The sequence below is a fragment of the Balaenoptera ricei genome, chromosome X (assembly GCF_028023285.1).
Source record: "Balaenoptera ricei isolate mBalRic1 chromosome X, mBalRic1.hap2, whole genome shotgun sequence".
NCBI classification, from domain to species: Eukaryota; Metazoa; Chordata; class Mammalia; order Artiodactyla; family Balaenopteridae; genus Balaenoptera; species Balaenoptera ricei.
Window position 1 is genome coordinate 107,161,314 of NC_082660.1, and position 13,269 is coordinate 107,174,582.

General features: G+C 47.0%; 1 protein-coding gene across 13 annotated transcripts in view; it reads right to left on the bottom strand.

Annotated features, from left to right (window-relative positions):
• Positions 1 to 1,340: 1,340 nt before the first annotated feature.
• SEPTIN6 (septin 6) overlaps positions 1,341 to 13,269 on the bottom strand; it is a 69,908-nt gene continuing 57,979 nt past the window's right edge. For 3 of the 13 annotated variants that reach the window (XM_059911447.1, XM_059911456.1, XM_059911455.1), the window contains 2 exons: positions 11,711 to 11,901; positions 10,620 to 10,899 (listed from right to left, as the gene is read on the bottom strand). In XM_059911447.1, the coding sequence (XP_059767430.1) occupies positions 10,806 to 10,899; positions 11,711 to 11,901 (285 nt within the window). In that variant the 3' untranslated portion in view covers positions 10,620 to 10,805. The other 10 variants (XM_059911458.1, XM_059911459.1, XM_059911453.1 and 7 more) reach the window with 9 other exon arrangements.

The following is a 13,269-nucleotide window of genomic DNA, read 5'->3' on the forward strand; positions in this document are numbered from 1 at the left end:
CAAATGAACTTTTATTGGCACACAGTCACGTTCATCCTTTTACATATTATCAATGGCTGGTTTTGTTCTATAGTTAACAGTTGAATAGTTGCAGAGACCACGTGGCCTGCAAAGCCTAAGATAGTTACCAGCTGGCCCTTTACAGAAAAAGTTTGTTGGCCCCTGTCCTAGAGCAATGGTTCTCAGTTTGGGGCGATTTTGCCCTCCAGGGGAAATTTAGCATTATCTGGAGACAGTTTTGGTTGTCACACCTGGGGATGGGATGGTATAGTGTGCTACTGACATCTAGTGGGTAGGGATGCTACAGTGCACAGGACAGCCTCCACAGCAAAGAATTATCTGGCCTCAAAAGACTATAGTGCTGACGTTGAGAAACCGTGGATTGGAAGAACCTAAGATACTTCTAGTAAAGGGGAAACTCCATCCTTAACAGGGATTCCGTTTAGTGAACACCCAGATCTTTAATTTACATTAGCTCATGGAACCTTCGCAATCACCCTGCAAGGGAGTTACTGATATTCTTCTTTTACAGGGAAGTTTTGACCACAACTTGCCCCAGAGCATACACAGCTGGCAAGTCTGGCTGGCTCCAGAGCCGGTATTTTTCCACACCTCAGTGCCTGCCGGGGCTCGGTGACGTCACAGGCAAGTGTTGTTCCCGTTCGGCTGCCCCCTAGTGTGCGAGCTGCGCAGACGCAGGCCAGTGTCGTTTCCCCTGGTACCCCCCTCAGAGGCCTCCAGGCCTCGGTTCGGAGAGAGGGTATCGACCACCCTCCGGTCTCCAGCATCTGGCCATTCGGGAAATGAAGCTGGGGAAAGGAAACCCCACCTCGACGGCGACCAGAATTATGAAAACTGACCACTCTCCCTCTTGCCCACTTTAATGCTGGCAGAGACAAGGAGGATTCCCTCCCTAGTAGACCCTATCTATAGAAGGCTTTTCAAGTCATATCCATGAATTTTAGGGATGCTCACATCACAGTATTAAATAAGAGAAGACATGCAGCGCAGAATTCTTTTCCTTCTGGAATTAAAACTCACCCGAATCTTATTCTGTAGGGTCTGGCACTCCACTTTCTCCATCTATTTACTATCCTGGAAGATAATGAGCTCAACGGATCAGTTAAGTCCATGCTAATGAAGGAAAAGTAAAGGACTTCCTGCTCACCCCCACCCCACCCCATGGAAATTTCAAGCCCAGGTGGGGGGAGTAGGCCCAGCAGCCTACACAGGAAGGTTGCAAACTGGCTGATGGTGCCTCCCTGAGCCCCTCAGTCACGCCCTTGAAAGGAAGCCACCCACTCCTCCTAAGGCAAACCACGGTGGGCCCATCACCTAATGATCACACAGCCGTTGAGCATTTCTTTGAATTTTATTGAAAATTGACATGGACATTAGAAAGGTATCAAGCTAAACAGTGCTGGTTTCGGGATGTTTCTCCTGGCGAATGAAAGCCCCAGAGGGCCAATGACTGGTCACATCTCTGAGCAAAAAGAACAAAGGAGAAGAAAGGAAAAACACAGACTCTGGAAAACATGCAAAGAGGCTCTCTCAAGAGACACAGGACAGTGGAATGGCAATGGTTGTAGGGATATATGGGAATGAGCACACTCACATGGTATTTTGATGCAAGTTAAACCAATGAATTCAAGGCAGATTTATCAACATCAAAACTCTCCCTCCAGATCCCAAGTTGAGCAGAAACTTCTCTCAAAACCCCAACTGGCCTTGGAAGGTTGGAGTCATTTTGCTCTCACTAAGCTTAAACTCCCCCGACTCTCCCTTCTCCACCTGAGAGTTAGTAGATCCACTTCCCCCACTTGCTGGGGGGTCTGCAGAAGGTCTGTGAATGCTGAAGAAGATATGAATGTTGCTTGACTTTCTCGTCCATATTCAGAAATGTTTAATAGTGGCTGTAGACAGTCAACCCATTGAACCGGAGAATTGGTGTTTAAAAACAGAAAACTCAAACGAAAACTTGTGAACAGTACTTCCACACCCACAGCTGAGGTCTCCTGCCTCAGTCACTTACACTTGGGTGAGTCGTCCTGCAGTTGTCTCTCTGAGGTTACATTTGGTCCATTCTCCAGCTCGGATGGTTCTTTTCCTGCCTTGTTAGGTTAGGACAAGACACTTCCATTTAAAATACCATGTAAGTCGGGAGAGAGCGTCTTGCCTGGACACAGGGACACAATGAACACTTGTGGGGTGTGTGTGTGTGTGTGTGTGTGTGTGTATGCGCACGCACTTTGGAGGGAGAGGGAATTGGTTGGTTTCTGATTTGAGACAATATGGAACCCTAACTCTTCTATAATGGCAGTCTTCTCCTTTAGACTTAGTGCAGCTGCTGAAGACAAGATTAAAAAAAGCTGGAGAGGGAGAGAGAAAGAGAAAGAAAACATGAAATTAGCTAAAGAAAAAGGACATTCAAAGTAAGACAGGGTGAGGGAAGTGGGCAGTGTGAGGTAGCACAGAGTATACTTGGAGAAGACAGGTGAGAAATGGGGTCACTGATGGACCATCACCACCGGGAAATCTGCTGAGAAGGTTTTAAGAACACCACACACCAGTTAAAAGCTTCTTGTTTTAATTAAAAAAAAAAAAGAGAGAGAGAGAGAGAGCGCACATATTAACAGCCACATGTGAATGCCAAATAATTAAAACAAAAAACATAAACAAAAAAAAAGTGATCTGGACTGCAGCTAGGAAAAGCAAACTTCTTGGCTTAAGAGACATGAGGGGTGTGTGTGTGTACACGTGGGGATTTTTCAAGAAAACCATTCTATTCCAGTCTCGGTTGGGGTGGGCGTGGAGCCGGACACAGACCATTTCTAACGACTGGTTTTGTTTCACCAGAAGTAAACAGAGTACTTAGGGTATTTTTTAAAATAGTAATAACTGTACCACTTAAAAAGTCTTTTCACTGAAAAAGGAAGAAACCCTTTCTGTCTACAGTGAGACAAGCTACCCAATAAAATAAGCATTTTAATTCTTTTAATAGCCTTGGTTGACTTTCTAAAGGTCTCATGTTCACTCACAGGGTAGATTTTTGTTTACCAAACTTCCTTGATGACAGGGATCATCTAGGGCACCTGTTAAACATCCGCATCCGCACGCCCCATTCCAGACTCCCAGGAAAGCTGAGCAGCTAACAGGTGCCTGTGACTCTTATCGTCCGCGGAAGTGCTCAGTTCAGGAGCTGGCCTAGAGTCCTCTGCTTTGCCTATCCCTACCCACCCCATCCTCGAATATTTTCCTACGGGATAAAAACCTCAAAGGCCCTCTAATACTAACTATTCATTTTCTCCGGAACATCAAAAGACTTGTCTCCAGGAACATACATGAACACATTGAGTCCATTTGTAAAATGGCTCGGGACTCAGGAGACACTGAATTTAGCCTGGCTTCTGCCATGAAACAGGACTGGGGTGTCTGGCAAGTCCCTTCATTTCTCGGGGCCTCAATTTCCTCTTACAAAAAAGTGGGTCCTAACTGTCTTCTGGACCAAAATGTCTCCCTTCATACAAAATTCCTGCCTAGTCTCTGAAGGTCTCTCAAAGGCTGGGTGGCTCTAATACCTTTTGAAGTTTTCAGAGCTCCTCAAGCCTCAAGTAGTTAATCTGTAAACAAATGCAAATGAGGGGGCCTCCTATTTGTAATGCAAATAATTACTGCGGATGGAGACCGATTAGTTGTTTAAGTTTGGGATTCTTGGGAAGCAGCCGTGAAACTGGTCACAGAAACATCAAAGCTGCAAATAAGTAGCCTTTCCCAAGGAGACCTGACAGCCCTAGCTTAGCATCTCCCTGAGCTACTGGCTGAGTACCCAAGTTTTTTTGTTTTTTAAATCTCCGAGCACAGGGTCTCCTAAAATGCTCCACTGTGTGACTTGGATTTTCTCAAGAAACTAGCTTATGCTTTCACAGCACCACCTTCATACTTGCTTCTGGCCACTCACCAATCAGTGACTCACCAAACAATACATATCAAAACTGCACTCTTGCTTTGCCAACAAGAAAAGATAAAGTGTGTGCATTTGTTTGCTTTTCGTTTTTTCTACTTTTTGCTTCCTGTCATTATCTATTATTGAAGCGAGAACCCCCCTCCCCATTCTCAATACTTCAAAAAGGCCTGAAAATTTCGCATAGCCTTGTTTGTGTGTTTTGAAAGAAAGTGACCAAAAAAAAAAAAAAACCTCAAAAATAAAAAAGAAGAAGGTCATGGTCAGTGCCAGTGGGACTGTGAGGCAGAAATCAAAAGAAGAGGTGGGGCTTGAAGTGGAAGTACATGGCAGGGGCAGGGGACCCAGCTGCCTGGCGCTCCAAAGGAAAGCTGTCAGTTACAATAGGAACCTTGGCTTAAAAGGCTAAATGGAGTCCAGTCCAGCTGTAGCGGGGAATACTATTCAGTACACAGCCATGGATTACTGCAAAGGAAGGGCAGAGAAACGGCGTGTTAGCCACAGATCGTTGCCAGGTCACTCCAGCTCTCACTCTCTCACTGGCCAAACACCAAAGGCCACTGTGCCTCATGGCCCTGACAATGGAGGGCTCTCAACTTCAAAGGGGCTCCCAAAGCCACTATCGGATGGGCCCCATCATACAAATCAGGGCTGGAAGATTTTTAAAATACCAAATCCTTAGACTGGAGACAAAGTTAGGGACCTTCCAAGGCACAACACCTCTTTTCTCCTCTCCAACTGATAGTCTCACGTCTTCTTATTGTGGGGCATGCGCAAAATACAGATTGAAACTCATCATCATATTCACCAAACAGACTGGAAGATTCATCAGAGCAAAACTGAAAACACTGATTCTTTGACCACTCTGTTTGGCAGTTTGTGACAGGGGATGGTTATACCTGCTACTGGCCCTGCCTTATTGGGATGGTGTGGCGTCCTAAGGGAAATTACAGAGGAGATGCTGAGACACCTCATAACAATTCCATAAGACACTAGGTTGGTACTAATATTCAGGTTTATTCTGCCTTCTGCATCTGTGGGGTACTCAGAATTACAGAGAGGGGAAATTTATGCTACTTTCTTCAGCAGTCGTGTTGTCTGGGAAGGGCTGGCTGTAAGTAAACTCGTTCCAGATTTTTAACACAGCTTGAGTGCAATTATTTTGAGTGAATCAAAACTGGAAAGGGCTGGGCTGACAGGTCAGAAGGAAAAGGCACCAAAGGATTCTCCTTCTGGAACCCTCCGAGAAGAGGCTGCGGCTCTTCTGTTGGGGGGCTGAGGGATGGTTCGGGAAGCCAAGTGACTGCGGACTAATGGGGAAAGCCGTGCTGACTGGTGCTCACCCAGCCATGGCGGATGCAAATACCTCAGGGGAACAAGCAGCAGCCAGAGTTGGAACAGGGAAGCTGGTGGTACAGAAGAGCAGGTGGGACCCCTGAACATGTTACAGTCCGGCAAAGATGGAGCAGGGAGTGGCCGGCTGGGGGCGCTGGGAGGGGCACTGGGATGCAGGATGCATCTTTAAACCACGTGACTGATGGCTTCTTGACCAGAGGCCAGACGCCGTCCTCAGACTCTCGGGCTTCTATAAACCTTGGCAGGAAGAGAGGGGAGGGCACGGGTTCTGTGCCCCCAGATGTGTTAAGGGGGAATTAGAGACAGGGAAGCCCAGCTCTGTTGCGCAGGAGAAGGGCGTCTACAGGAAGCCCAAACTGAAAATGAAAACAGAAGTTGGGTTAATGAATGGATGGATTAATGTCAAAAAAAAAAAAAGGTTAGAAGAAAATGTCATGATGACTAATGGATAAATTAGAATATAGCTGTGTTAGATGGTCTTAAGGCCTTATTGCACTGGCTTCTGGGAACATGCTTTCTCTCTCATTCACCCACACACCTCTGAGTGGCGACCACAGTGGCATTAGCTAGCAAAACAATTATCAACAGCCACAAGAATACTTCTCTCTTCTTAATTACTAGGTCCTGACTAGTGCCCCCCACCCAGACACCTTGTAGAGGAATACCTTTAGCAAATCTCCAGGTGGCCTCAGGCCACGGCACAGCGCGCCAGGCTCTCAGCCACTGAGTGCCTCGCCCCATAGGGAAAGCAGAGGAGGGAGAGGTTTCACCTTCGGAGATACCCAGTCCACTACCTAGTACCCCTTGGGCAAGATCTGTTCGAGAAGTGTCTGCGGGCAGTAACTGGGCTCTGCACTAGGGTCGGACCACAGTCACCTGAAAACCTGAACTATGGAAATCCATTATTGGTTTGTGTTCACACTGCACTTTGAACTTTCTCCCATTTAAACTTCATCCTCGTGATGCAAGTTTGACACATGAGGAGGCGGAGAAACACCGGTGAGGCCAACTGACTTGCCTGAGGTCACAAAGAAAGTCACAACCAAGAGGAGCAGAGCCCGAATCCCTTGGCTGCCTGATCAAGACTCTTTCCTTGGGCTTCCCTGGTGGCGCAGTGGTTGAGAATCTGCCTGCCAATGCAGGGGACACGGGTTCGAGCCCTGGTCTGGGAAGATCCCACATGCCGCGGAGCAACTAAGCCCGTGAGCCACAATTACTGAGCCTGCGTGTCTGGAGCCTGTGCTCCGCAACAAGAGAGGCCGCGACAGTGAGAGGCCCGCGCACCGCGATGAAGAGTGGCCCCCACTTGCCGCAACTGGAGAAAGCCCTCGCACAGAAACGAAGACCCAACACAGCCATAAATAAATAAATTAAAAAAAAAAAAAAAAAAGACTCTTTCCTTCACGCCACAGTGTCCCTGAGAACTCCTTGCCTGTGGATCTAAGCCCCTGGTTATTTTTTACCTGAACACATTTATCTCATTAAATAAAGATATTGGGGAGGGACAGTTAAAAGCATATGCTGGGTATGTTTGTACAGTCACTTCCTCAGTGAATACATCCACACACACACACTCACACACACACACACACACACGCATGTGAATGGCAGTTTATACCAGGAACTAGGAGTTTTGCATTCTTGTTCCAGTTCTGCCACTAACTCACTATGTGAGCCTTGGTAAGTCTCTTAAATTCCCCACTCCTCCATTTGTTCATCTTGTCAACTGAAGATCAGCCCTTCCTCCTCTACCTCACGGGACTGTTGTAATGTGAAAATGAGGTACCATTCGGAAAAACACTTTGAATAGTATGAAAATGTAATACAAACGCTCAGCTCTATTTTTCTTCTTTGTCTACTTCCTAGGGGAAGAGAAACCTATAGAACACTGCAACGGCCTATGTCCTGGGCTGCATGGGAAGGCTGAAATATTTTGATGTGTGTGTACCGTCCATGCACTGGGCACCCCCAACCAAGGGTCAAGGGGCCAGCAACCACTGAGACATAGCACCTGCAACTGTGTGAGGGTCACAGAGGAAGGATTTCTCTTGCAATTGCAGACAGCTGCCAGTAGTGCCTCAAGCCATTTCAAAACCAGCAAGGAACAGTAAACCTCACTCTGCCTGCACTCTAGTTAATGAGGGGTGGCCTTTGTGATCCACCCCTGAAATGAGGGCTGTGGGGAATGGACGGGTTGCCTTTGCTGCTTTCAGTCCCCAGGGAGCCAAGGCCTCCTTCCCCTATTTGGTTTGGAACTGCTTTTGTGGGGTGCTGGCGAGAAGCATGCCAGAAAAAGCCAACCTACTCAGGGTCGGGGTTGGCTGTTCCCACTGTTTGCCAATTGCCTCTCACTTGTAAAGTATGGCTTTAATTATAGTTTTGCCAGGATTCATTTTAGTAATGGCCATTACCAATGATTTACTCAGGGAAAGCTGAACCAAATTGTGTCAAAGAGTGTTAATTTGGGTTTCATTAACTGAAATCTAACTGAACAGGATGCATCTTTCCTGTTGTCCTCATTGAAAATGGGGGGGCCAAAGAAAATACACGTGAACTGAGTGTCAGCCTCTGTGCTGGGCACTGGGACTGCAGCCATGGACAGACGCTGTCAGAATTGAGAGTCTTCCTAGGTGGAAACCTGCTGTTTCATTCAAGTCAGCTAACAGGGCTCCAAGGCTTGCCTTTAAGCCAGACAATAAGTCATTTCATTGTTCTTTTCGGGTTGTTTCCTTTGGCCCAATTTCACGGGCCTTATGTTTCAGATGCCTCTATGGACTTCCTCTTCGGGATTTGCTTGAAAGTAGGATGTTTTGCCAGCTGCCCAAAGTCCCCAGTGCAGTAGCTGCAGCAATTAGTTTGGTGACTAACAGCAGGCTCTCCATTTAAATCATAAACTCCACGGGTGAGTGGGGAGAAGTCTTCTCAATATTTTATAGTCCCTGATCCAAACAAACCAAATGTAAAAGGCATTTATGAGACAACCGGGGTATTCTGAACACTGACTAGAAATTTTATGTGAACGAATTGTTAATTTTGGGGGTGTGATAAGGGTGGCGTTGTCGTTATTTATTTATTTTTTTTAAGAGTCATGAGCTCTTAGAGATACATGCTGAAGTATTTACAGATGAAATGATATGGGTTTTGCTTTGCAGTAATCCAGCCGGTTTGGGGCAGCAGATAAGACAGGATTGCCATATGTTGACAGTTGTTTGGGGGCTGTGTTGTGGGTACGTGGGGCTGCATTGTACTGTCCTCTCTCTTCTTTCGTTCCTGTTTGAAAGTTTCTATGGTAAAGTTTAACAATGGTAATAAGCCTAATTATGTTAGATTTAAAATATTTATGTTCCTCCCCACTCACTACCTGAGTCTAGTTAAAAAGATAGAAGCAGCTTAATCATTGCTACTATAACCAGCCTATAAACTATGTGATGCCAGGGGTTGCTTTATTCACTCCTGCAGACACAAAACCTAGCCCTGAGGAATCCATCTTACCAACGGTTACCTGCTTACCTACTTATCAAAGGTGTTCATGAAGCCGGTACTTGTAGAATTAAATATTCTATAATATCTGAGAACCTTCATTTTCTTCCACTTTTATTATGGTTTTGGGGGCCAAACGAAATTAGAGAACTTGAACCCCTCAGGTAAGAACAGCCACCAGAGGGAAACAGAGAAGCAAGTTTCCGTTGGCTCAAAACATTCCCAAACCTGGGCACCAAGGCTGACCGTGACGTTGCAGGACAGGGTTTGTGAACTCAACAGTTCCCCTCGTCACAGCAGTTTAGTTAATTTTGAAAGTAATGGTGAAGGCACCTTTAGGAAAAAAATGGCCAAAATTGAAACTTCAAATATTGATCACAGGATCCACCTATGCTACCTAGCTGTTCTAGCAGCAAAAGTCTGAAAACACCCCACTTTTAATCAGGAAGGCAAACATTCCCACATGTATACTTGAAATCACACCAGCCTATTTCTTCATATTATAAGTCACAAGAGAATACCAGCTAGAACAATGAAGCAGCTTCTTTGATATTAGATATGTGTGTTGGGCAGGGGGTGGGACTTGGGGAGATGTGTTCTAGAAGCCACTGCCAGTTCTATTTAGAGTTAATAAAGCTTACCGGGACCCTGGGTCTCATGCAGCATGCAGCAAACAGCAGAGTTAACTGTAAAACAGTAAAAGCTGATGAAGATGGAGTGAGCTTGGGGAGAAATCAAACATTATGAGTTGACACAAACAATGAAGAGTTAGAGGTCAAAGGAGATTAGGAGGAGTGGGGAGGGGAAGAAGGGAGGGTGTGCTGGTAGGGACCCCCGAAACACCGGTACTCTTTCTTAACCTCTTTAAGGGCAGCCAAAGGAAGTTCTCAGTATGTGACTCTATTAGATCCAATCACCATCTCTCAAGAAGAAATGCTTCTACCCCTACTTCCACCCTCAACCCCCGCCCCCCATCATCACCACGGGACAAGAGTGACACAGGTCTAATGATGGGTCTTCCGGAGGTTAGCCAACTGTTCAGGGAATTACATAAAAAGCCCACGCCTGGGGCCACTTATATATCTGGAAATATGGAAGAGGACAGGCTGTTTTGTCAGGCTCTCTTGTTAATAGGAGATGCCTCGTGCCCGTGAGGTTTTCACTCATCTCAAAATTGGAAAAGGGTGCCATCATCAACTCCAAATATTCCTGGAGACTGGAGAGACATGTCTCCCTATATGGGGTCCTCTGCCTGGGTGTGGGGTGGCAGTCAGTTAATTGAGGGCAACGAGGAGAAAGCCTGGTCTGGGAGGAACTTCCGCTGAACAGCTCAATTGGGACTATTTATAGTTGAGTGTCAGTGTGGGTCCCAACAAATGAATCTCCTAATTCCTGCCAGCAGGCTGTGAAACTGCCCCAGGGACTGAGTTAACAAACACCACAGGATTATGAAGGCAGCAGGTTAGAGCCGGAAGACAAATTTAGACTTTTCTGATCTTAAAAATAGGAATCCATTCCTGCTGGTGCAACTAACACAAGTCAGTTAATATACAGTGCATCCAAAGAGGCTTTTTTCGGGCTAGTTGAACTTTATCTATCAGGTAATACCACAAAAAGTTAGTCTGTGACTTTGACATATATATAGTGTGATTCAGTAACAAAAAAATCTCTGGACTAATTGGTGAAAATACCCAAATTACACTTTTGAAAAAAGAATATTCAGATGGCAAAACTGAGTGCCTTTAAATATAAGATATTTTACTGTTGTATTTTTTTTTTTTTTTTTTTACTGTTGTATTTTATCGTTGGTGAAATGTTACACTGTTTTATCCTTAAGTGATAAGCCAGGCACAGAGGAAAGGATGTTTCCTCCTTCTGGCAAGTATCTAATAGTTGAGTCCAGCAACAAGTGGCTAAGAACAGAAGGCAATGACCAGGGACATGTTTCAGATCCTCGGGCCACTTTAGTAAGGACACTGCTTGACACTGCAAATGAGGGCTCCTCCAGTCACACCGCACAAACAACTAGAGCGCAAGGGACCACCGGATGTTTTCCTGGTGTTGTACAGGTCCCGTCGGAAACGCTTTTCTCTTCTCTGGTTCTGGGATAAGGGACGGATAACTTCAGCAAGCAAGGCCTGGGCTTGGGTCAGGGATATTAACCCACATGGTAACCAAGAGCTCATGCTATCCTGCCTCACCAAACGCCAGGGGAGACAGATGGATTGTACAGTCATCCCCGGGGTTGAGGGTGGTGCCCGCGGAGGATACTAGCATCTGAGGGTTCCCCACCAAGTCCCCAGTACCCCAGGCTGGGAACAACCAAGCAGCCAAGAGGGAGGGACGGGAAGGGGTAAGAAATCAGGACCAGGTTGCAGCCTTCAGCGGTTGGCCGCAGCCGTGAGAACTGGGGGGGGGCGAGGGGGGCTCCAGGCATGGAGAGGTGAACCACCTCAGACCTAGGACAAGCGAGCAGGCCTGTGAGCTGGATCGGCTCCAACCTCCCGGGGGAAAGAGGGTGCCCAGAGGCTCCTGCTACCCTCTCTCTGCTCTTCTTTCTGTTCAGCTCTTTCTTGTAACTTTGCAGCTTCTCGTTGTTTCCTCCCTTCTTCTTTCTCCTGTCTCACATTCCTTTTGCTTTTCCTCCCCCTTTCCCTCCCTCTCCTCCTACCTTGAGTTTGCTGGGTTTTCCCAAGCGGGCCGAGCAGAGGGGCTGGGCCTCTGGGGCCACACACCGCCCTCCCCTACTCTCAGCTCCCCAAACTCAGGGAATCCGAAGGTCCAGTGGGGACACCGAGACCAGTTACAGGGGCCCAAAGGAGCCTATCAGCCCACAGCTGGCCTCTGTCACCGCCCTGAGGGGACGAGCAGGAGGGGAGAGAGGCCCTCGCCCCAGAGCAGCCCACTACTTACTTCTTCTTCTCTTTGTCTCTTTTCAGAGTCTGTGCGCCTCCAGACTGGGAGCCCTGGGACTGGAGCAGCTCGGCTGCCGTCTTTCTCTGCTTGAAAGCGTTCACTTCATCGTCCAGGGATTTCTTCTTATCCTCCAGCTTCTTCTTCTCGTCCTGGTGTAGCTTCTTCAGACGGTCAAACTTCTCGTGCAGCTGGCGGGGAAGCACAGGAGTTTGGGGAGACCCCCCCGCAAGGAGATCCCAGCTGAGCCCGGGGGTGGGGTGGGGACGGGCAGGCTTGCGACCCTCAGGACCCTGGGACCTGACGAGACATTTCTGCCAGGGACGGCTATGATGGCACCAAAGGGCACCATGTTCTGGAGAGTTCTCTTCTGCCATTTTACCTCTGTGTTTCTGCTCCGGAATATGGTCAGGGAACCGTGCATTCTGCTTAATCAAGCATTTGATTTAAAAGAGTCCCCATAGTTACTACATATGGAAAAAAATAGCATCAGTGATAATATAGAACATTTACTGAGTGCTTATTATAGGCCAGGCACTGACTTTTATAAGCACTTTATATGTATTAACTCATTTAATCATCACAACAACCCTATGAGGCAGATTCTGTTATTGTCTGCATTTTATAAGGAAACAGAAGGTATGAGAAGTTAAGGAATTTGCCCGAGGTCAACTCATTCTTTTTATTTGTTTGTTTATTTATTTATTTATTTATTTATTTTTGGCTGCGTTGGGTCTTCCTTGCTGCGCGCAGGCTTTCTCTAGTTGTGGCGAGCGGGGGCTATTCTTTGCTGCAGTATGCGGGCTTCTCATTGCGGTGGCTTCTCTTGCTGCGGAGCATGGGCTCTAGGTGCATGGGCTCAGTAGTTGTGGCTCGCAGGCTACAGAGCGCAGGCTCAGTAGTTGTGGCGCACGGGCTTAGTTACTCTGTGGCATGTGGGATCTTCCCGGACCAGGGGTTGAACCTGTGTCCCCTGCCCTGCATCGACAGGCAGATTCTCAACCACTGCGCCACCAGGGAAGTCCTTCAACTCATTCTTTAGATGATTATATAATGACATCTCTCTCAATATGAAAGGGGCCCCTGCCTTTTCTTATTCCCTCCAATCAGGGAGGATCATGGGGAGTTGCAGAGAGAACTTCAGCAATGCCGAAGCTGGTCAAAGAAAATACTTGTCCTTGGACACGGAAGGAGATAAAAGAATTTTAGAAAATGGGATGAGTGCGGAAACCTCAGCTTTGATCAAGGGGAGGTTTAACTAGCCCTGAATAGAGCCAGAGACCCAAAGGAGAAGAGCAAGAATATTCTGGCATGCCACTGTGATAAGTGGATCAGAGAGCTAGGGGTGTAGGTGGTAACAAACTAGAATGTGATAAACTACCCTGAATAGTAAGAGCAGCCCAAGCATCATTGCACTTTCTTTTGAGGATTCAGGAGGAAATGGAGGGTTCTGCAGCACTCACAGTACACCGTGAAGGAGGTCAGGTGTCCTACAGGTATCTGGGACTGTCACTGAGTAAGGGGTGGTGGATGACAGACCCGCTGTGCAAACCAGCTTT